At 38.1% G+C, this 24,096-nt stretch overlaps 1 protein-coding gene across 1 annotated transcript in view; it reads right to left on the reverse strand.

Moving 5' to 3' along the window:
* The window catches only part of RXFP1 (relaxin family peptide receptor 1), a 47,657-nt gene extending 26,362 nt beyond the window's left edge, over window positions 1–21,295 (reverse strand). Inside the window, exons 1-5 of the mRNA XM_090290164.1 lie at window positions 21,250–21,295; window positions 20,130–20,267; window positions 10,310–10,408; window positions 6,400–6,505; window positions 1,475–1,546 (exon numbers count right to left, since the gene is read on the reverse strand). Of these exons, the coding sequence (XP_090146290.1) occupies window positions 1,475–1,546; window positions 6,400–6,505; window positions 10,310–10,408; window positions 20,130–20,267; window positions 21,250–21,295 (461 nt within the window). The remainder of the gene's footprint in view (window positions 1–1,474; window positions 1,547–6,399; window positions 6,506–10,309; window positions 10,409–20,129; window positions 20,268–21,249) is intronic.
* Between the last annotated feature and the right edge of the window lie 2,801 nt (window positions 21,296–24,096).

Consider the following 24,096-nt stretch of genomic DNA (forward strand, 5'->3'; position numbering starts at 1 on the left):
CTAACTTGGATTGTAAAATGTTATTATTAAGTGTATTATTCACTTAGCAATTTCACAGAACATGTTGTGGCCCTATCACATAGTAGGTAATCCATCTTTCTCACTAATATGTAGAAAGACTTTAACATGTATTTATTTATTGTTTCTAACTATTGTAATGAGCAAACAATAGACTGTGTTTTCTGGAGGGTGAGCCAAGCTACACATGTAATAACCAATTAAAATTTTTTTAACATTAGGCTACTTTGATCTTTTATTAGTAGGAACAAATTGGCTGCTCATGAATTAATGTTCCTTGTTTAAAAATCCTAAACTACTGTATTATATAAACTTAAATTTTGATATTTAAATTTAAAGTCCTAACTTCTTTTAAACATGTGGACATAAGGTGGTGCTACAGGTCAGAAAAATTCTCCACATGGCAGAAATCAGAAGATAGCATAAGGAAGTATCATCTTGAAAATTTTCTATCAGGTGTAATTTTGAAAAGCTCTTTTCTGTTGATTGATAAATGTCCAGAATAAAATTCTAAAAAGCCATTTTAATGGAAAGTTTTATTTTCAAATATGAAATGTACTTTTTGCAGATTTTCTGGGTTTTAAGAACATTTCATTGAAGTGAGTTAATTTTGCTTCTGATTTTGCTTTATTTCTATCTGTTACTTTAAAGAAAATGTACAGCTATATCTCTCTGTACCAGGTTTCTCTAGTGTAAAACCCAAACCAAAAGCAATACAGGTATAAAAATGAAACTAGAAATTCTGAGATGATTTCTAGAAAGTATGATTCAGACACCAAAGATTTAAACCCAATGGTTCAAGCATGTGACAATATGATTTAGTTACATGCTGACTAAATAATAGGTTAACATCACTTGGGCCATTATGGATTTTGAGAGAACATATATCAACCTAAAGTCCACCTAAACTAAAGAGAAACTAGCACGTCAGATACTCCCTGAGGCTAAATAAAACTCAACCTGTATGGCAGATGTGAAGATGGTGTTAAGTCTCCAAAACAACATGCTCAATGGTTTGAGTCCACGAGGACTTGCTATATTAGGTGTAGAATGAGTTTGCAAACTGATGGGAGAAAACTCTTCCCTATCTAATATTGACTACAGATCTGGTAAAAGTGCTTCACATCTTTCTTTAAGGTGTGTATTAAGGTGACCCCTTGTAAAACAGTGACGAGAGTAAAACCCGATGATCCTTGTGTTGGCAGAGTATGGCAGGAGGATTGGCAGCACATACTCTCTAGTTTCTTTGGGGATAGGTACCCAAGAGTTTTCTGGAATGGCTTTTAGAACTAAAACAAAAGTTCCCTGGTAGTCTTACGTCTAACAGCTAAGTAAATCCCCAAAGAGGAATTAGATTTAAGCAGTGGTATAGTGTTGGTGTCCACATAAGTGGGAAGAAACAGATATGACAAAAAGGTTAATTAATTTTAATACCAGGAATTAAATTTTTTCTTACAGTTTCTGAAGATCATGGTACCTCTTGAAGCTATTGGGAGGAAGTCTTCTTATTAAGTTCCTCTGAAGTGACCTGAAATAAAAATAAATTTTGATTCTTACTTAAAATTTTTTCTTTATTTTTAAACTACAAAAATAGGGAAAATTATAAACTTTATTTAACAGCAGTTTTCAGGAAGTATTTCATTTCATGATGCTATGCTCATACGCATAGTATCCTTTAAATTAGGTCTAACTGCTGATTTTGTATTCATTAAAGATAGTCTCTTAAATTAAGTTACAGCACTGCAATTCTGACAAAAATTTAAAAAATAATAAAACTGAGAAAATAATCTCTAGTTATGTTCTCCTTTTCTATTTTTACTTAAACATTAGAAAGCATCTCAGTTTTTGAGTGACAGTAGTGTTTCTGTTTAAAAAACATTCAAGAACTTTATATTCTTCAATATTTTATTACTGAAATTCCACTATCTTTACTTCCTTTTAAAATTAATTATAAAGAAAACTGTCAAATGTTACAAGAATTGAACTATTTTTATTCAATAAATGATATATTATAATTTCTAGTAAGTTATATAGAAAGATTTTCTTTTAAATCACAATTTGAAAATCAGCATGACACGGATCAGGTCCTCTTAACTGTAGTTGTATTGAAAAAGAACTAAGCCTATTTTTTTTAAAAGAAAAACAATGTAATGTAATAGTAACAAAATAAAACAAGCAAAAAATTCTGAAACCATTGCAGCTTGTATCCTTCGTGTGAATCATACATAACCTTTCCAAGTCAATCTCTTTCTTCAACTGTAAAAGAATGGATTTGGACTAGATGACCTCTCATAATAGGAAGCTGTTATTATTACTAACATTATACAAAATGATGGGACAGATGCTCATTGATAAATTGTCTGGAGGTTGACAGCTGTGGGATAAACACTTGGAAATGAGGGATTGACATGAAGGACTCAGGTGAGCAGTGTAATACAATAGACACTAAACGTTGTTAGGTTGTTTTGGACCATTGTTGCTTCTTCTTCTTCTTCTTTTTAAAATATTTTATTTATTTTTTAGAGAGAGGGGAAGGGAGGGAGAAAGAGAGGGAGAGGAACATTAACATGTGGTTGCCTCTCACACGCCCCCAGCTGGGGACCTGGCTCTGAACACAGGCATGTGCCCCAACCTGAATGGAACCAGTGACCCTCTGGTTCACAGGCTGGTGATCAATAACACTGAGCACACCAGCCAGGGCAAGTGTTGCTTCTTCTTAAAGAAAAATAATTTCTCAGACTCCCCAGAACACATTTTTGGAATCTAATTTGAGAAACACTGTTCTAGAGTCTACAAGACCATGCATTCTCAACATCAGTATTAGAAGTACAAAGGAAGTAAAAATTGGTTTTTAGGGGGTGAAAAAAAATGTTACTTTTTTTAGTGGGTAAAAAACAGGTATACATAAACAGAAATATAGTATTTATGTAGTATTAAAATTTCACAGGAGGGAACAAATAGAAAAAATGCTTAAAAAGGCTTTTGGGGGGCAATATTTGAAAAAAAAAGTTAAACACTGTTCCAAATTATACATATCAGTCAATAATTTTTTTAATGAATAAATACCAAAAGTTCATTAAATCACTCTTAGCTGCTGGTAGAGAAGATTAGGACCCCAATCACCGTATTACAAGAAGACTGCTCAATACACTTAAAAGAGGTACAAGTGACTGTGGCTCAGTGGATTGCACGTCGGCCCGTGAGCCAAGTGTTGCTGGTTCGATTCCCAGTCAGGGCACATGACTAGGTTGCACGTCAGGTCCCCACTTGGGGGCGCGAGTGAGAGGCAACCACACAGTGATGTTTCTCTCCCTCTCTTTCTCCTTTCCCCTCTGTCTATAAACAAACAAACAACAACAAAAAAAGAGGTACAAGTGAAGTCCTGTGCAAGAACCCAAGAGGAGGAGGAGGTTTAATTACAGCTGAGTGGGAGAGTTACTCTTGAGGGATGGGAGGATCATAATGTCTCTTAAATAATGTTTCTTAGAAATTTGAGTTTTTATTAATTGTACTTATGATATTTAGTTTTTTTTTCCTAAATGATGCCAAATATTTTCACAAATAATACTCTCTCTATTTTCTTTTTTTTTTTTTTTGCTGTCTCTGGTCAACGGCGTGCTTGGTTTAACAGGCTGGTGTCCTTGTTGTGTTCTGGGGGCAACAGATTTGGCGAAAAGGGTTAAAAGACATCATTCAATCCATAACTACTAGATGACAAAAGGCAGGGATTAATTTTTCAATGTTCCATATTAGGAAAAATAAAAAAAAAAAGGGCTTCTTTGTAAGAAGGTGTGCTAGGCACATCTCACCTGTCCAAAACCTTTTTGCCCATTATACTTAGTTTGGGCTGAGGTAAATAGTTTAGGTTTTCCCCCTACTCTCTCTATTTTCATAGTGCCCCATGACATGGAAAGAGGTAGGTGTTATTATTCACATTTAATAGAACAGACCAAAATACTTTTTAATATAATAGATTCTTGGATTTTAAAATTTAATATTCCAAGTTTGACTCTTCACAGAATGAAGTGTGTGAGTGAAAGAGAGCAACTGCTGGTTTTATTATTATTACCAAAGCTAGCTCTGTTTTTATAAAGAGAGCTCTCATTATTGGATTATGTAGTTTTGAATGATTAAATTCCAGAATCTTAAAGTCAACTTTCACACAAAGTTAGTGTTTAGCAAGTTAGAACAATGCATAAGTAACCATATTTACCTGTTGTCTCTTTTGTTCATGAGCATTTGTGCGAAACATCTTTAAAAAAATCGCACCTCAATGAGTATTATTTGGATTATTGGCTTCTGTAATGCTCCTTATGTATGATTTAGTCCACTTCTGACATTTCCCTATGTTAGATTCAACTCAAACTATGGAATGAGCCCAGTAATAAAATTTGATATTTACTCTTCTAATGTATTTGCTCGAAAGCCTAGAGCCCCTTTTCTCTGTGGAACTGAACAAGCGCTGGGATGAGATGGGATGCTGAATCACTGTTCTGCAGAAAAAAGCAGAAACGGACAACCTGAACCAAGCTGCTCAACCCGAAGTGCAAGAAAATGCCGTTTTTTAAAAACACAACATAAAATAAAGTGGCACAGACATAAACTCCTGGGCTACTTTCTCATTTCCAAATTCCTGTTTGAAATTTCCACTGAGTAACGCGTTTACCTCAAATTGAAAGAAACATCTAAAATTGGAGTCCTAATCTCCTCCACTTCCGTCACCAGCTTCCCCGTTCTTGGATCACTTTATTACTCAGAATTTTCTATTCTTGTGTCATCTCGGACTCCTCTTTCTCCCCACCTTTCTGTAGACAATCATTCATGACCCCCGTTTTTTCCTTACACCAAAGGCTGAAAACTGGTATGTATGTATGACTGAATGTACGTATGGGTGTTTGTATGCATGTATGTATTGAGCCAGAAGAGTTTTTTTTGTTTAATTAAATCAGAATGCCTCTAGGTGGGGTATGCACTTTCGAGTTAGTTGTTGCCCTACCTGCCTCCATTCCTCCAGCTCGCTTCTTCTGCTTCTTTTTACAAATGTTAGCTGAATTGTTTAAGAATTAAATCAAATTTTATTTGTGGAAAAATAAAAAATGAGAATGGTAGCAGCAAGGTATTCTTTGGTTTGTATTTTCTACTAATTTGATATAAACAGTATGGGTAATATTTTTTTTTCTTTGAAAATAGAATGAAATCATCATACATTTTTATACCCAGCAGTTCCAGTCAGAATTTAAATCATGGCAACTCTCCATAGGACCTCAGATTTTTTTTGGGGGGGGGCAAGGGTGGTGATTATTATTTTTTTCTAGTAAGTCTACTTACTATAAAAAGAGCTTTCATGAATTAAGGATAGGATAGAATTATTTTTAGTTTAGGTGGGAATGTTGCCCTCTTTGGAAAAGTCTCTGTGGCTTACCCTGCCTGATGCTCTCCACTCATTACCAGTTTGGGTAAACTCCCCAGGTGACTATCAATGGGGTAAACTCCCCGGATTCTATTAATCTGAAGGCACTATCCCCATAGTTACTCCCCATCTCTTATATATACCAAGCATATTAGTTGCTGGGTTATGTCCTTTGGGTAAAAAAAGGCAGGGCTTGCCAACATTTATAAATTTAAGAATTACTCCTATTTTGTCCTCATACCCAAAAGTCAGAGCCATAAGTCACTAAAATATCTGGATGAAAACAAAAAATCTCAGCAAAAGTATTAGATTAAAATATCAATTTTTTACTGATTCCTTTTGAAAGTTTCAGTCAAATGTGTGTATTTGTGTTGCTGAAGTTTGTTGAATTCAAATTAGCACAGGATCAACAAAATGCTTATTATGAGGATTTTATTTTTTACATATATAAGTATGAGTTACTCAGACAAGAAAACAAATCAATATCTCCAAGTCAAATGTGACTCAGAAGAGTTAGATTTTAAATGTGAAATTCTGGGAATAATTTGTCCAGTTTACTTTACTTGGTTTAATTTTTATTTATACATAAGAGTGTATTAAAATTTATGTTCAATAAAGTCTAAAAGATCTCTTTCAATATGTGTCAAGTAAAAATTCCATAAATAAAGAAAGCTTTATTTAATAGCTTAATTGTCAGTTTTTTTTTCTTTAGTAGTTCCTACAACTAATGGCATCTTTTGTTTAGATGAAATATGGTAATACTACTTCATAGTATTGTTATGCGGGACTAAATAAGTTAATATATAGAATAATTTAGAATGGGGCAGCATTTTGTAAATGCAAAAGGAATACCATAATTGATGTAATCTTTGAATAAAAATGCATTATTAATAATGACAAGGCCTTCATTATGGTACAGGTTTACAGGTGCTGTTCTGGCTGTCAGGATGAAGTCATTCTTTTCTACTTACATTGAAGTCACATTTGAAGACACTGTTGGAACAGCTTGTAATTTGGTCTCATCACAGTCAAGCTCTAAACCTTGGCAAACACATAGCTCGGGCACAGAACCGACCACTGAATGAAGAAGAGGTGGTAAGGCAAGAGGACAGTGAGGGACCATGAAGAGGAGGGTAATGAAAAGAAAGAAAGAAAAAGCTATGAAAATTATTTAATACAAAAGTATATCCTGTCTTCTCTAAGCAATTTGGTCAGTGCTTTAAATTAAGGTTCCAAAGTTTGCTTTTAATTTAACTTTAAAATGGTGCTGAACATTAAGATATAAAAATATACAGGTTTGAATAGCATGCTGCAATTCTCCAATTATTGCAAATGGACGAAGTAATTTGCTCTTACTCACCTTGGGAGAGAACCTATGATTGAGGGTCGTGTGATAGTATGTGATGGGCTTTAATGTCCATATTAGAACTGCCACTTAAGAATAAAATATTTAGTGATAGCATAATGAAACCTTTAATGGAGAATTAAACCATTTTCAACTATCATGCAAGGGGAAAACTAAACACTGAGTTATAGTGTTGGTAGATTTTTTTTTTCCTGAAAAATTTAGGAGTTTTTCAAAGGGTTTTTCAGTGATCTTTTGGCTTTTATAGGGATGTAGGTATGTCTAAAACTTCATTTATGGGTGTGTGTGTTTTTTGTATGTACGTATGTTTGTTTGTTTTACATAAAGCCATTCTATTATTACTAATGTGTGTTGGAAAGAGGGAGAATGGGATATATATTTGAGCCAATATGTGGGGCTAGAGTGATTGTCTTAAAGATGTGATCCAATATTTCTATATATACAAGAGACTTGCAATAATATCTTCCTATAGCTAAAGGGTAAAACGGGATTATTGTTAGGCATAGTAAGTATAAGTCAGATTCCTGCCTCTGTGAGAAATAAATGATTACTGAGAGCAGTTAGGAGTGCTTCCCCTCTACATTTACTTTGAAGCCCTGAACTGTATAGCAGAGGTTACAGCTCAAATATCTACAGAAACAGACAAAGCAGGTATAGGCTGTGTCCAGATGTCCCAGTGGAATAGCTTCTTCTAACTGTTGCCACATTAGGATAGGACCATGTATATCTATGTCAACCAACTTCCTCACAGATGCCAGAAATACAATGTTTTTTATATAATTATGTATTTTAAAAATGGCAATAGCAACATTTCAAGACCTCGTAGGACAAACAAAACTTTCGATGGGAATTTCCTGCTTGCAGGATTCCAATTTTCACTTTTATAGGAAAGCATCCAGATCGTAGAAACGTGTCTTAATGGCAAAGCAGAGATTCCTGTGACCAAGCTAGTGGATGACAGCTCATGAGCATGATTAGCGATAGCCTTTGAACTAATAATGTTTCTCCTTTGCTCAGATATGGGGCAACAGATGTTCTTCCTTGCCTTTCAAATAACCCTGCAGACATCTTTATAAGAAGAGCACGAGAAATTGAGATAGTAACTTAGGTTTTGTGTTTTTTGTAAACAGACTCTCTGCCAGGAACTTATAAACAGTTTTATAGTGGTAAGTAACCATTTTGGTTATGGGCCTCTGAAAACTGATCCTGTCTCTTTATGTAAAAGCCATTCTAATATGAGTGCTTTTATGTTGTGGGTAAGGAATGGTGAGGGCCTGGCGGGAAGATGAACATCCTGAGAGTGAGAGTAAGAAGCACAGTGAGATTAGCATTCATACCAGTGTGTTTTTCTATTTATAGAAGGTGAGTGAAGATAATCCATACATGTTGATTACTATAATGGGGGGAAAAAAACACCTAAATATCCAACAACAAAAGAATGATTAAACAAATCATGCCACTTAAAAATGCTATAGTGTATTTTTAAAAAGGTTTGTAATAACAGAATAACATATTATGTGTTTATAATAATATAAGCATAGTGTATGCTTTTAGGTTATGCTAAAATGCTGATGGAAAATATGATAAAAATGGTTTGTACAGGAAATTTCAACTATGTTAAGATAAAAAAGGATGAGTAGAGCATAGGATAGTTAATGAAACTATGGTTGAGTAAAGAATTCTTTTCAAATCTCTGTTATTTCCCACATCCCTCAGATTTAAACTTTACTAATGTATTAGTTAATGGTAGATATATTTTCCATGACACTGTTCTTGAGAGGCGACTTTAAAAATATGATGTCCTCACATTCCTTCATTCAGCCAAAAATGATTATAGCCATCCTCAGTTTAATTTCCAATAAATTCTTATAATAATCTGATTTTGATAAGGGGGCACAATAGGAACCTTAATTCAAGTATCACTCCCAAAATTTACACTACCCGTTCTATCCCATTTTACATTGCTTTTAAGTTTTGAAAAGATATTTAATTATTACCACCTCTCCTTGAATTGTCTCTTTAAAAACTAGTTAAAAATGATAGATTTCTCCTTTATTAAATACTGATAAAAATTACCTCTGCATTTTTGAAACGTCATTGAGTGTGTAGCTCCATTCTTATTATGTAATTATACTTGTGACCAATTTCTCTCAGAGTTCAGGATCAGGCAAAAATTTATTTCTCTTGTTTAATGATCTGCTTCCCTCCCATTTTTTTTTTTTACCCTACAAACCAGACTGTGAACGTTATGTAGTTCATTTTCCCCCTCTCTTTGACCTAATGACTACAAAATGCAGAATTAAGCTTTAGATGCAGCTACTGAACTTTTCTCAGTGAAAATTTCCTTATTTTTCTTTGCCATTTTCTTTCTCATTCCCTTTCCCATTCATCGTGGAATTTTAATCTTTTATGTTATGTTAATGGTTTAAGTCTGTTAGTAGCCATATTTTTACTGTGAACTGCCTAAAATCCTTTTGGGAATACGGTGAGATATAAAAAAGATCCAATTAAAATTTAAGAAATTAAAATTATATGCAATTAAACAAAAAGAAAAAATATGTTTTGAGATAAGGTGGCTTAATATATAAATTTTTTCATTGTTTTAGCAGTTAAATTATACCTGTTAACTTTTTCCTTTCCCCAAATAATCTTCATATTCTGGGAAATAACATGAGGCTGAGTAACCTGTGAGACGTACAGCAAGAATGTGCAGCGTCTTAAACTGGGGATGGTAAGTAGTTTTTATTAACCTCATTTGAGTAGTAAAGACAAAAATATTAAAAATAAAAACAAAAACTGTAATTCATAATGTGTGGTAGAATATAAGGGAAACAATATAGGCTAAAGGATTCACCTACTCTGACTGCTAGGATCAAAATTATTGTACAATTCCAAGGCACAAATTTATATTTGCGCAACTTATTAGAATACACTAAATTCATTTAAAAGAAGTTATTCACAGAGATCTTCTATTTTTTTTTTTTATTTTTGGTTTTTCAATCACAGAGATCTTCTTGACCTAAAATAATATAGACTTAATCCTCAAGGTTATGACCTTCATACCCTGTCCAGTGTTTCTGTAAGTTCGTGATATACCACTAAACATAGCAGGTTATAATTAATAAGGCTTTTTATTATAGCTCTAAAGTACAGTTCAGAACTCAGATTTTTCACTTACAAGCATTAAAATCCAAACAAGTTTTATTCTCTTCTATTTTCACAGTTTTCTTGTTATCAGAATTTATAGTGACTGTAAAAAGGGGACATATAAAATGGCAACCTTGACTGACAGGGTTTCTATTTACAACAATACCTAGCATGATTTATTACTTTTACACTTCAGATCCCTGAGTTATTTTAAAATAGATTCCCAAATTGAGACTGCATGTCTAATGGAGTTTGCAGCAGGAAAACTATACTTAACTTTTTTTTTTTAATGTTGTATCCAACTTTTAAGACATGGTGTCTTCTTGTGAACTCATGGAAAAGGAGACTCAACCCCTTTGATTACTTACGGCATTTCGGTGTTTCTAACTCAAAGAGATATGGAAAAGCTGTTCTGTTGTAACTGACAAAATGTTTCTCAAATAGCAAAGGCCATCCATTGTGGTCTCCTAAAATAAAAATCAGAGAGCAGAAAAGTTCAAGGAACCAGAAACATTCTGGCATATTGGGAAAAATAGGTTCTCACTTTAAAATAAATGAGTGATTCCATTGTCTGACAGCTGTCAGAGCAGAGGGGGAAGGTGCAGACTGGATGAAAGATGGCAAATGAATTAGCCAAAGAACACAAATGCATGACCCATAGACACAGACAACAGTATGGTCGTGGTCAGAGGGAAGGGGGCAGGGGCTGGGTGGGGATGGGGCAAAGGGAGGTAAAAAGAAATGAGTGATTGTCAAACTTAGTGAGATAAACGTTATGTGGGAGCATGTTTCAAATGTGAATTTCTGGCCTCAGTTCTATAGATCCTGATTTTATATGTCTGAGATGGGTCTCCTAGTTTCCATTTCTAAAAGGCACTCTTGGTGGTTCTTTGGCAAGTGGTGTTTGGACCTCACTTTAAGAAACAGTACTTTAGATGCACTGAAACCTAACACACTGTTCTTCACATATTTATTATGATACCCTCTGTCTTTATATATATATATAATGATTCCGTGTGTGTGTGTGTGTGTGTCTGTGTATATATCTTATATACACAGACACACACACACATGTCCTCACCTGAGGACATTATTTTTTCATTGCTATTTTAGAGAAAGAGGAAGGGAGAGAGAGAAACATCAATGAGAGGGAGAAGCATTTATTGGTTACCTTCTGTATGTGCCTGGACTGGGGACAGAATCTGCAACCTAGATATGTGCCTTTTGGTTATGGGAGACACTCCAACCAACTGAGCCACACTGGCCAGGGCTATCTTCTTCAATATTAAAACTGATGTTGGAGATGTACTAACATGCATAGGTGGTCAGGAGAGTTACATTAGAAAAGAGAGAAAACACCATGAGTTGGTGAGAGGCAAATGCATAGGGATGTTGAGTTAACCAAAAGGACAGATGATGAGAAACATGGCCATTGTATTATACAGCTGCAACAGACCCATCGTGGACACTACAGATTGACTCGCTCAGCCTCCATTCAACAGCCCCTTCCCTGGTATGTTCCTGTAGAGCAGAGACTGAAAAGCTTACAACAGTTCACATCTCCTTTATAGCCCGGATTTAGGGCGCATTCACATGTAGTTTGGATGGTAGAAGAGAGAGAAGTCATTTTCCTGCAGCTCTAAAATGAGACATCGTGTGAAGAAGAGGTTGTAGTGTGGCTGGGTATTTTGGGTGTCGCCAGCTTTGTGGGTGTCACGAGGCAGTTGTGTTGGGGGAGGGGCCAGCAGCAGGATCAGCAGCTGTCTCACATTCTGGATTGCAGCTATGGGGGCGTACTCTTGAGTTTAATAGCACAAATGGGGGCCTTGTTGACTTCCACTCTTCTAGCCCTTCGGCAAATTTTGTAATTATCTTATTTCTGTTTGACATACCTAATGTGGGTTCTGTTTTTTTACATTCAACCCTGACAGATACAGAGACTGATGGAATTATTGGGTTAAATACAATTTAAATGTGATTGGACATATGGTCAGCCAGGGGAGCGCAAGTGGAATCTCATGAATGAGAACAAAGTGGTGCATTTTTTCTGACCCTATGAACTTCAGTGTAGTTTGGTTTTGTGACCTTACTACACAAATGTTGGTGACACTTTTCAGCTTTTTTCTGCTTCTCCCACATGCGTTCAGGAGATAGAGTTAAGAGCCTTACAAAGCGCTGTGCTCTGCTGGACTCTGGAATCATCTCTTTGTTTCCTTGGCTGTGGTTTGCCTGAGTTTGTTGAGTTTTTGGCAAGCTTTTACTTTTAAAAACTTATTTAATATATTTAGATGTAAAAAAGAAAAATTCTGTGAGATTTTAACAGAGAAATTGAATATTAGCGCTTAGCAGCGAGAGAACTAATATTTAGCAAGTTTTTGCTATTCTGTACTGGGTACTTTATTTTATCCTCATAATTATTCTACTTAGTCATTGTTTTCACCTCCATTTACAGATGAAGAAACTGATTCTAAAAGTTTAAGTGATTCACTATGACACAAAATTATTTAAAATAACTAAAGGATTAAAACAACTATATTATTTTAATATTTTTCTAGGCCAAAGAAAATTAACCAGTTTATATTCTACTTTTAGAAGTCCAACTTTTGTGTGACTCAGGTTTAAGTATTCAGTTATTACTATTTTTTTCCTATTTTTCTGTTGTCTGTTGCATTTCCATTATCGAGGCTCTTACATCAGAATTATGTGGATTATACAAATATTTGGTTAAATAACAAACAAGTAGTTATTAACTGGAATTTAACTTTGTTATTATTGTTATTGCAAATCATTAAGGCACTACTAAAAACTAATTTAAAATATTAATTTTCCTATTAATGTTATAAACTTTTATTTATTGATAAATGTTATAAATGAAATATGTAAGATAAATCGTCTGGCTCTGGCTATGTTCAGTATGTTGAAGCATTGATTATAAATGATTTTTTGTGGGTCTACAGAATAAGGGTGAAAAGTGGGCTTGCAGGTGTCTGAAGCCCTTTACCCTGCAGGCTGCCAGTGCCCGTGGCACTTTGTGGGAGGAGGAGGCACACACATATACTCATGTTCACGTTCCTGCCACATCCCAGACCTCAGAACACAGCAATGGAAATGAGGTGAGGTGACTGCATTCCAGAACGCAGGGCTGTTTCTGTGGGTAGTGCTTCACTGCTGCTGTGAAATGCATGAGATGAGGGGTTGGGTGACTGACATAAGATGTTGCTTTTTTTCTCACTCTATCTATCAATCTTTCTATCTATCTGTCTATCTACCTATCTATTTAATCCTCACCCAAGGACATGCTTATGATTTTAGAGAGAGGGGGAGGGAGGGAGAGAGAGAAAAGGAGAGAAACATTGATGTGAGACAGAAATGTCAATCGATCCTGCAACTCAGGCATGTGCCCCGACTGGTCTCTTATACTTAAATGAAGACATAAATCCTATTGGTTACAAAGTACTCATATGCATGCTTAGGAATGAATGCATGAACAGGTGGTTAATCTACAAAGTTCAGATTTATGCAAAGCAGAGCCTTTCTGATTCTAAGATATTCTCAGCACCCATTCTTGGGACATAGTGGAACATCTTTTGCTCAGAAAGTAATGATCCCCAGAGATGAGGTGCCCTGGGCCATTAGAATAAACCACCAGATGCAGCCACCCAGGCAGAGCAATCCATCAGACTAGTTGCGTGAAATGTCCTTGAATTGGAATGACAACAGCAGTTTGCTGGACAGAATGCATTTGCCTATTTTTGGGCTTTTAGTACCTTTGGAGACAACTCTTCGAAGAAATTAAGGAGTGTGACATTATCCTGAGCCTATTTTGAAGAAAATTAAGGCCACTAAAGGAACAATATTTTGTTTCCTGTCTAGCAGAAAGTGTCCTGAGTTGGAATATCTTTGTGGAGTTAACCCAAACATCATTTAAGCATCGTTGGATAAACAGATAAACATATCTGAGGTTGAAACATGGGTTGTATTTATAGAAAAGTCAAGGTTCAATTACTTAGGTATTTCCAATGTCATTTTGAGAAGAGTAAATAGAAAACCAATCATTTTTCAACATATAATGATGGTTGTATATTCACACATATTTATGACTCATGTCACTTTTCCTCCTGTGTTTTTAACCTTAAGAAAGACAAATCACCAACTTTAATGGAGTATTCTAATGAGAATGGCTACATTCTACATCAGACGGCCTGGCATTGCCATCATCCTGAGAGCTGTATAAAAAGCTGTATTTAGGAAATGAAGGAATATTTAGTGTTCCAGAATTTAAAATGCAGGCCCAATTAAAAATTAAAGGATTCCTTGAATACACTTCAAAGATTCTTATAATTCCATTAAAAAATATATATGTAATCACCATCACACTTATAAATACTGTTTATCTAATCTTCATAGCTTAGTAAGTGTCAAGCCAGGGACAGGAAAATATTTGGGGGTATTAACAAACTTCTTCTTGCCTTGAATTCCTTGCACTCTCTGCCCCTTTTCATGTAGCAGGCAGCTGAAGTTTTCCACTTTCATTGCGTTGGGGAATGAATGACGCAGACGTTTGCAGATAACAAAGGAGCCAAATTCTTAGTCTGTGATTGTCAAAGGCCTAGATTTGGGCATTGATGATAGATTTGGAAAAACAAGAAGAAAAAGTGTGCTTTGTTCTTCTTAAACTGGACAAGAGATGTGGACCAGAGAAGGAGAGTGGATGTGTCTTCTGTCCCTTCCTCCCTGGGCTGGATCCATATAAGGTCACGTTCTGGGTGGACATTCATATTTAGCGAATATAACCTCCTACACCACCCAAAATGTATTAGGAGAAGTTTCCTCTTCCCCTATGGATTATAGAAATACTAACATGGACACAGAGTAACCAATGCATTCATCCTGTTCCTATAGACAAGGCTGATAAAGTACAGAGCAGGTGAGGGTTGTTCATAGAGAGTATACAGAGGTGAGGCACGAAACCTGCCAGCAGCAGGGAAATGAATTGGGGTGTTCTAACTGCAACAGGGAAGTCTCTTTGTACAGCCATCTGTTTGTAATGTAGAAGGAATGCTAGCAAATTTTTAATCTGGAAATGCAAAGAGTTCCCTTTAAATAAAAATTCAGGTATAGCGCATAAATTCGACAGAATCTGAAAATTTGATGTTACATTAATAATTTATTTTTACTACTAAGTTAGCACTCAGTTTAAGAAGGACAGAAATGATTGCTGAATGAGAGTCCTCACCTTTTTGTAACCAGGTTCCTTTTGTATTCCCCAAAGTAGTTCAACATTTTATCTGAAAAAGTAAAAGGTCCCTCTTTTTTTGATTTGTTATCGTCTCACCGAACACTCCTCTAACAACTCTTTAAGACTTTTTTGGCCTCTACTCTGCACTTGTGATAGTTATGAGTTGAGATGAAAAATCGATTAGTGCTACATGACAAAAACATAAGAAAGTTATATGGAAATTACTTGTATATCAAAAGGTGTAACTTGGAAAAATTGTATATTTCCATAATGAAGTTTACCAGTAATGATCAAAGTTATTATTAAAACTGTACAATCAATTTTTGACATGTATATAAAATCTGTATTGCCCATGAAGTTTAGAAAGAAAGGGATTCCTGTGAATTCAACTGAAAACTTTAAATCTATTGCTTCTGCTTACATTGTATTTGTGAAAAGTGTTCAGTGATTTGATGTCTTATGCTTTTTGAAATGAGACTTTTTTATACTCATTGAAGTGTTTTGTTATAGAGGACTTAACAGTTTTATAAGAAAACTAGAAACTTAATTCTAAAAGTACTTAAGATGCCAGTGATAATACAAAAGTAACAGTTCTTTCTAAGTGTAATTAGTTTATATTATAGTTCAATATATGGGGAGTCAATTTAATTTATTTGATGGTGTTTCATTTCTTAGTGACTTCCTTAAATTTTATTACCACTATTGCCTTTGACTTATTTCTCCATTTTAATAATTATTATTGGTTTCAATGTTTAAATAACTTAAGAGAATAAGGGACAATTTTTTTGAGGCCATTTTAAAAGATCTATTTAAAGAAAAAGTCCTCCTATTCATTAAGAAATATTTTTTATTTGCCAATATACCATTAAGTTATAAATGATCACTCTAAAAGTAATTTTAGCTGTTTTTTAAAATTTATATGTTAAGATATTGCATTTTATGTGATTGCAAATATATTTAATGCTGCTTATTCAAATAAGCCCAAGGTTTCCATAATCTAAAAAGAACCAACTTTCTGACAATTTAATTAGCATTAAGCAGAATTTAAATATGGCTGTCTTAAAAATGAACAGCCTGGGGATCATAAATTACCCAAATACTATAAAATAAAGGAGAAAATCTCACAACTGGTGAAGAAAATTAAAGCCATCATAAGCAAAAAGAAGTAACTACATCTCATGATTTTTAATCACTGGTACTTTATAGACGGTGCTGACCTTCTGCCCTTCTTCCTGAGAAGTTCCAGCCTACCCATGTGTGCATGGCAGCAGCGTGCCAGCTGATGATCTTTGAGGTTTTAAGCAGAGTTCAACTTTGTTTTTTGTATTTTCAGATGCCTATAACTGGCAGAGTGTTAGTTTTTCTTATAGAGACTAAAACGTTTTAGATAATTGATAATATTAGTTTGTAAGTTAAAATGCTTCTGTATCATATTGAAAATGTGATTCCAGTTTATTTCTGCTATTGGTACCATTTCAAAACTTGATTTTCTACTCACGTGGGTTTAGGTCAGTGGTTCTCAGAAACTGCTGTGCATCAGGATGACATGAAGAGCTTATTGAAACACTGCTGAGCCACCAGCAGAGTTTCTGACTCAGTAGGTCTGGGGTGGGGACCTGCGAATCTTCATTTCTAACAAATCTGTGGGTGATGCTGACACATTTGGTCCAGAACTACATTTGGAGATTTGCTTATTTAGTTGCATTTCAGGAGAGCTATATGATTGACATAAGAAGACCAGGAACAGTTTAACATAGTACTTGTTACCAGACATGTTTTTGTAAGAGTGGTTGACTTGGCTCAAAGGAGAAAAGGATAGAAAATAAGACAAGTATGAAATAGAAAGGGAAATTGAGAGAGTTAAAAAAAAAAAAGGATGAGGGACAGTTGGAGAGGCAGAATGGAAGTGGAGAGACACATGAAAGCAGTGAGACAGAAAGAGAGATGGCCCACGGCCTACAGAGAGTGGAAAAAACATTGGGAGAAAGACTTGACTTTCACCAAAGAAGTGGGAAAAAAAGAAACTATTATGGATAGATACATCTCTAATCTGATTTTTTTGTTCTAATTAAGTATTGTTTTCACAAAAGTTAAGCCCATGTTTGTCAATGGAATTTAATTCTAAGTATAAAGAAATAGCCCTTAATGTTTTTTTCCTAGTTTTATATTCTCTCTATAAAATTTACCAGGATTTAGAGTAATGAATATAATTAAGAGCCTACTATACAAATTGATACAATTTACCTTTCCTCAAAATAAACTGTAGTTACATTTTCAGATGTGGGAAAGCTTATCCACCTCCTGACTAACTATCCCAGAATCAGTAGGACACACACACACACACACCACCCCTACATTTATATTTAATTGCAAAATCAAGAGTGTAGAAAAATATCATTCCTTCAGATATCAGCTACTGTTGAAATAAGATAGTAAACACACAAACCATGGTTATTCCTAGAAGTACTTAAATTGTTTAACAGATAGGAAAAATGTCATGCAGGTAAATAGAGACTCTGAGTCTTTGAGAGTTAACACTATAGTTTGTGGGAAAAGCAATGATAGTAGCAACTGTGGTACAGTTTGCAACTGTGACTGCAGGTGTTGCCCTCCTTCAACCCAAACTCCTTGCAGTGTGACTTTGTGGCCTCTCTCAGCAGGAGGAGGGGTCTCACACTTCTTGAAACAGGTCTGACCTTGTGACTTCCCTCAGTAAGGATCATGGCGGAAGTGCCACATGGTTTCAAAAGGGCTTGCAGACTTCCACTTCACTCCTGGGTGCCATGTGTCTACCATGAGAACAAACCTGGCTTAGCTTCCTGGAGGACCAGAGCTGAGTGACCCAGTTGTCTTAGCCAAGGTCCCAAGACAGGGCGACAAAGCTGATACGCAGAAAACTGCATGGCTGATCTCAGACAAACCCAGCCCGAGTTACCCACAGAACTGCTGGCTAAATAAGAGGTTACTACTTCTTAACTCGCTAAGTTTGTGATATAGTTATAGCTGACTCAGACACCAGCTAACAGTTATGGAGCACCAATTATATGTCAGATGCTCTGCTAAGCATCTTAGGTACATTAGAGCTTACTGAATCCTCATAACAACCCATGAATACAAATACTCTTATTATTTCCATTTTGCATAAAGAAAACAGCCATTTTTACCCTCCTTATAGGCAGAATTTATGCCCAGGCATCCTGAAGCTGATGACTGCACTCCAATGCCATATTGCCTTCATGGGAATTTGCTGGTTGTTGAACCCGGAGAAATGTATATAACTTTAAGGCTAATAACTTTATGGATTGTTATTTTTGTTACTTGGTCTCTTTAAATTTAACACTAATATAAGAGTTTCCAAGCCTTTTTCATGGAGAAACTACTTGGGAGGTGAATTTGCTGCTCCTACCAGGTTCCCATTCCTGCTTCCCGTCACCATTTCATTTCATTTGTTGGGGGTGTGGTGGGTGACTATGACTCTCCTGTCAGGTCCCCTCTCTAAATTGGTAGCAGGCTGAGGGGGGAGTGGTTGGCAGGGAGCAGAACACTTTTATTTTAGTTAAAAAAGTTTTGCGTAGCATTCAGTTATTTTAACAAGATGATGAATCTGAACATATATTTAAAAAGTGAGCATATACGTACAGGCATTAAAATCAAAGGTAATTAATTGTAGCTTAGGCCCAGCAGTTTAGTTGCTCACGCTTGAGTTCCTGACACCACTTAGAGACAATGTTCCAAGAAGTTTAATTTCTTCAAAGCAGTGCATTAAAAAGTCTGTAATACTTGAGAGAGTGGTAACAGCAAGCCCTCTTCAGTGTTACAGTTATTTATGCAGCACTTAGAATCATCTCACATGTCTTTGACTTCCAAAACTAGGACCTTATTTTTCATGAGTGAGGGATCTCTTAATTTACATTATTAACCAAAGCTCATTTTTTTTTCACTGAGTCAGACCTAGCCAATTAAGAGTTCTTTTATAAATTTGTGTTTTTTGAGGCATCAGACATTTGAAAAAATCCTAACTGACAGCCTACTTTTCCCAAATATGCTAACTGGCCAGAAGCTTTATAGGGCCATAAATATGCTTGTTAGTTAAATAGTAGGTAAGCTGGACTTAGTGTATTTTTTCTTTTTTAAGAGGTCTAATTTTTCCTTCATAACTGCGGTAAGCAAAAGATAAGAAAGAGCAATAGCAGAAACACTTAAATAGTATCTGCTGTGCACATGCACTCTTCCAACACTTTACATTTAATCTGCCCAAATTCTTTCACTGTAGGTACAATTTTTGAACCCTTTTACCACATGAGGAAGCTGAGGCAAAGGTAGGGTAAGAAACATTCTCAAATATACATAATTGATTATTGTTGTATTTCGGTTCAAACCAGGCAGTCGGGCTCCAGAGCTCATATTCTCAATTTTGATACCATTCTGCCTCTATGACATGAACCTGGCGGGTTTGCACATTAAGAAACTTAGTATGACCCTGGCTGGTGTATCTCAGTTGATTGGGCATCATACCCCAAATCAGAGGGGTGTGGGTTCAACTTTTGATCCAGCACATGCCTAGGTTCTGGGTTCGGTCCCTGGTTGGGGCATGTGTGAAAGGAAACTAACTGATGTTTCTCTCTCACATTGATGTTTCTCTCCGTCTCTTTCTCCCTCCCGTCCCCTCTCTAAAAGCAATTAACATGTATTTGGGCGAGAAAATAGATAGATAGATAGATCGATAGATAGTGTGCTATGTACACAATCACTACTTTTCTGGAAAACTGGCCGTAATACTAATATGGAGAAAAGAGTGGGTATTTTAAGCTAACGAAATAAATGTAAGATTTCCCTAGGGACATACACTTTGTATTTCAACGTAGTTTCCCCCTTTCCCAGTTCTGTACGTGTTTGACACCCACGTCCTTTCCTCCCGGTCTTGCCGTGACCGCGCGCGCTTCACTCACCGCAGTCGTGCTCGTCCGCGCGGTTCCCGCAGTCATCCACGCCGTTGCAGTGGAGGTGCTGGGGCAGGCACCTGCTGATGTTCCCGCAGGGGAAGTAGCCGAGGGCGCACTCCGCTTCCTGTCCGCTGCCATGAGACACTGTGACGAGGAAAGGGGGGAAAAGGTTAATGAAAGGCATTGCAAAAGGTGGGCCCCCCCCCAGCATGTTACAACCAGAGTCTCATCCTGGCAGGTACTCTCCAGACGGCTGCCGCACCGTGCTTACTTGCCTGGCAGCAACTGTTTTCCAAGATCCTCCACTCCAATTAAATGGCCTTTGCCACGTCCTTAGAAGACGCCACGATTCTCCTCTCTGTCTTTTCATAGTGGTTTCCCACCTGGAATGCCCTTCCCATCCCTCTTTTTTTATGAGAAGCCTGCCTATAGTTTACAGTTTCGCTCAATCCCACGCTTCTCTTTCCAAATTGTTTTAGCCAATCATTTTAAAAATCAGGATGTTACTGCATTCTTACTGTTAGCTCAGAATCAAGGCTGGCCTGGTGCTAGAGGAGGAGAAAGACGTCGGGGATACCAGGGACGCACAAGCCATGCGCTCATTCACACACTGCAGTTCCTCAGTGTGAGGCCCCGTGCATGCGGTGTCCTATGCAACAAAAGGAGAGGTCCTGCTCTTTTCCCAGGGGCTGCTTTCACCTCCCAACATGCATTTAAGGTTCCTCAATTTCTTTCATGGCTTAGTACCTCATTTGTTCTTACTGTGGAATAATATTCCATTGTCTGAATGTACCATAGTTTGTTTACCTATTTACCTACTGAAGTAGAGCTTGATTATGTTCAAGTTTTCACCATTATGAATAAAGCTGCTTTAAACGTCCCTGTGCAGTGTTTTCATGTGGACATAAGTTAACCATGCCTTTTAAAAAGATTTATATACTTTCAAAGGTCATTGTAGACTCCAGTGTAATTCTGTTGCTTATTTTCCTTACCAAGTTTGCAAATCTTTGACACTATCTAAAATAATTATTACAGAGAAATAAAGACAGAATAGTTTGAACAGAAAATAAAGCTTATTATGTAAAAATGTATTTGTGGTCTATCAGTAACTCATGAAAAGCATTACCTTTGTAAGGTACAGTGGGCCATTTTAATAATCGGGCAAATGACATTTTTATAGAGAAGCAATTTATGGCAGATTTTGACGGTTCTTTGCTGTTTTACAGCACATAATTTGATGAAGGAAATAGTGAAATCTATATAGTAAGGAGCTGTACTGTAACTAGTTTTCTAACATGTGCAATTATTTTAAAATTGTCAGTAATTTTTCAACAAACTGACCAAAACAAAGTCAAAACAAAAACTTTTTATATCATAGAAGATCACTGGTAGAACATCACACATTTCAGAGACCTCAAGTGTATGAACATGCCAATAAATTTATCTGCATCTAGATTGAGAGGAAAGATCAATGAGAATGGTCAGCGACTGCTTGAGCTTTTGTGTCACCACGGCCTGTGCGTGACAAACACATTCTTCAAGTGCAAAGAGATCCACCAGGTGTCATGGAGGCACCCCCGCTCCCGCCACTGGCACCAGCTTGACCTCGTCATCACCAGAAGAACGGATATTGGCAGCACCCTCCTCACCCGCAGCTACCACAGTGCAGACTGCGACACGGACCATGCCCTCGTGGTAAGCAAGGTGCGCATAATGCCGAAGAGGTTGCACCACTCCAAGATGAAGGGTCGCCCACGCATCAACACCAGTTGTGCCAGCAACCCAGTTAAGACCCAGCAATTCATCAACAAGATGGAAGATGCACTCGGCGAGGGAGTGGCGGCAGATGACATTATCGAATCCAATTGGCCACGTCTCCGCGACGCCATATACAACTCCGCCATTATTGCTTACGGGAAGAAAGAGCGGAAGAACGCTGACTGGTACGAGGCTCACTGGGAAGAAATGGAACCCGTGATCGAGGCTAAGAGGAAGGCCCTACTGGCTTACAAGGTCACGCCCACTCCCAGTACACTTCAAGCTCTACGGGCTGCCAGGAACAAAGTCCAGAAGACCGCCCGCCACTGTGCCAACACCTATTGGCTAAACCTGTGCAGAAGCATCCAGGAAGCCGCCGATATAGGCAACGCACGAGGAATGTATGAGGGTATCAAGAAGGCAACAGGCCCAATCCCCTCCAAGATCACCCCCCTTAAGTCCAAGACAGGTGAGGTCATCACTGACCAGGAACAGCAAATGCGGCGGTGGACCGAGCACTACCTCAAGCTGTACGCGACGAGGAACACCGTAACAGACACTGCTCTTAACGCCATTCCAGACCTACCAGTCATGGAGGAGCTAGACACCCCACCTACTGCGGCAGAGCTCGGCAAAGCCATCGACCGCCTTGCTTGCGGGAAAGCACCAGGAAGCGACGGAATCCCTCCAGAAATCCTAAAGAGCGGGAAACCAGTCCTGCTACAGCCGCTCCACCATCTACTCTGTCGCTGCTGGAAGGAGGGTTACATCCCCCAGGATATGAGAGACGCCAACATTATCACCATGTACAAGAACAAAGGAGACCGCAGCGACTGCAACAACTACCGGGGCATCTCTCTCCTCAGCGTCGTCGGCAAAGTATTCGCCCGGGTCGCTCTTGCCCGCCTGCAGACCCTTGCTTCCCGCGTCTACCCAGAGTCCCAGTGTGGCTTCAGAGCTGGCCGATCAACAGTGGACATGATCTTCTCCCTACGCCAGCTGCAGGAGAAGTGTCACGAGCAGCATAAACCACTCTACCTCGCCTTTATCGACCTCACGAAGGCGTTTGATCTGGTCAGTCGAAGCGGACTCTTCAGCTTGCTACGGAAGATTGGCTGTCCACCACATCTGCTTGCTGCGGTCATGTCCTTTCACGACAACATGCACAGCACGGTGTCCTACAACGGCGCAACCTCTGAGGCCTTCCCAGTCAGCAGCGGAGTAAAGCAGGGCTGCGTCCTCGCACCTACGCTGTTCGGAATCTTCTTCTCCATGCTCCTCCAATACGCCTTTAAGGACTGCAGCGAGGGTGTCTTCATTCACACCAGATCCGATGGCAAGCTCTACAACCTGGCCCGTCTACGAGCCAAGACCAAAGTCAAAGAGGTGCTCATCCGTGAGATGCTCTTCGCCGACGACGCAGCTTTGACATCACACTCCGAAGAGGGACTCCAGCAGCTAGTCACTTGCCTTTCCCACGCATGCAAGGAGTTCGGACTAGCCATCAGCCTGACGAAGACGAATGTTATGGCTCAAGGCACGGGGACTCCCCCATGCATCACCATCGACGGATACACCCTGGAGGTTGTCAACGACTTCACTTACCTCGGGTCCACCATCTCGAGCTCTCTGTCAGTCGACTTGGAGGTCAACCGGAGAATCGCCAGGGCAGCCACAGTTATGGCCAGACTGAACCGGTGAGCGTGGAACAATTCCAGCCTCACTGAGAAAACCAGACTGCGCATCTACCAAGCCTGCGTACTCAGCACTCTCCTCTATGGCAGCGAGACGTGGACCACCTACGCAAGGCACGAAAGGAAACTCAACAGCTTCCACATGAGGTGCCTGCGACGCGTCCTGCATGTCGCCTGGCAGGATAAGGTCCCCAACACCGAGGTGCTGAAGCGAGCCAATATGAGCAGTTTGCATGCAGTTCTTAGTGAGAGACGCCTCAGGTGGCTCGGCCATGTCAAAAGAATGGATGCAGGCCGTATCCCCAAAGACCTCCTCTACGGCGAGCTAGCAGAAGGCCAGAGGATGACAGGGCGCCCAAAACTGCGGTTCAAAGACATCTGCAAAAAGGACATGACACAATGCTCCATCAATCTCAACACATGGGAAGTTCAAGCAGACGACCGCCTAGCCTGGAGGCTCACGGTCAGGCAAGGTACGTCACGTGCAGAGGCTGCGCGCAACGAGGAGGCGGTCCAGAAAA

This window comes from Furipterus horrens, unplaced genomic scaffold, assembly GCF_987537825.1.
Source record: "Furipterus horrens unplaced genomic scaffold, mFurHor1.1.pri manual_scaffold_10, whole genome shotgun sequence".
NCBI classification, from domain to species: Eukaryota; Metazoa; Chordata; class Mammalia; order Chiroptera; family Furipteridae; genus Furipterus; species Furipterus horrens.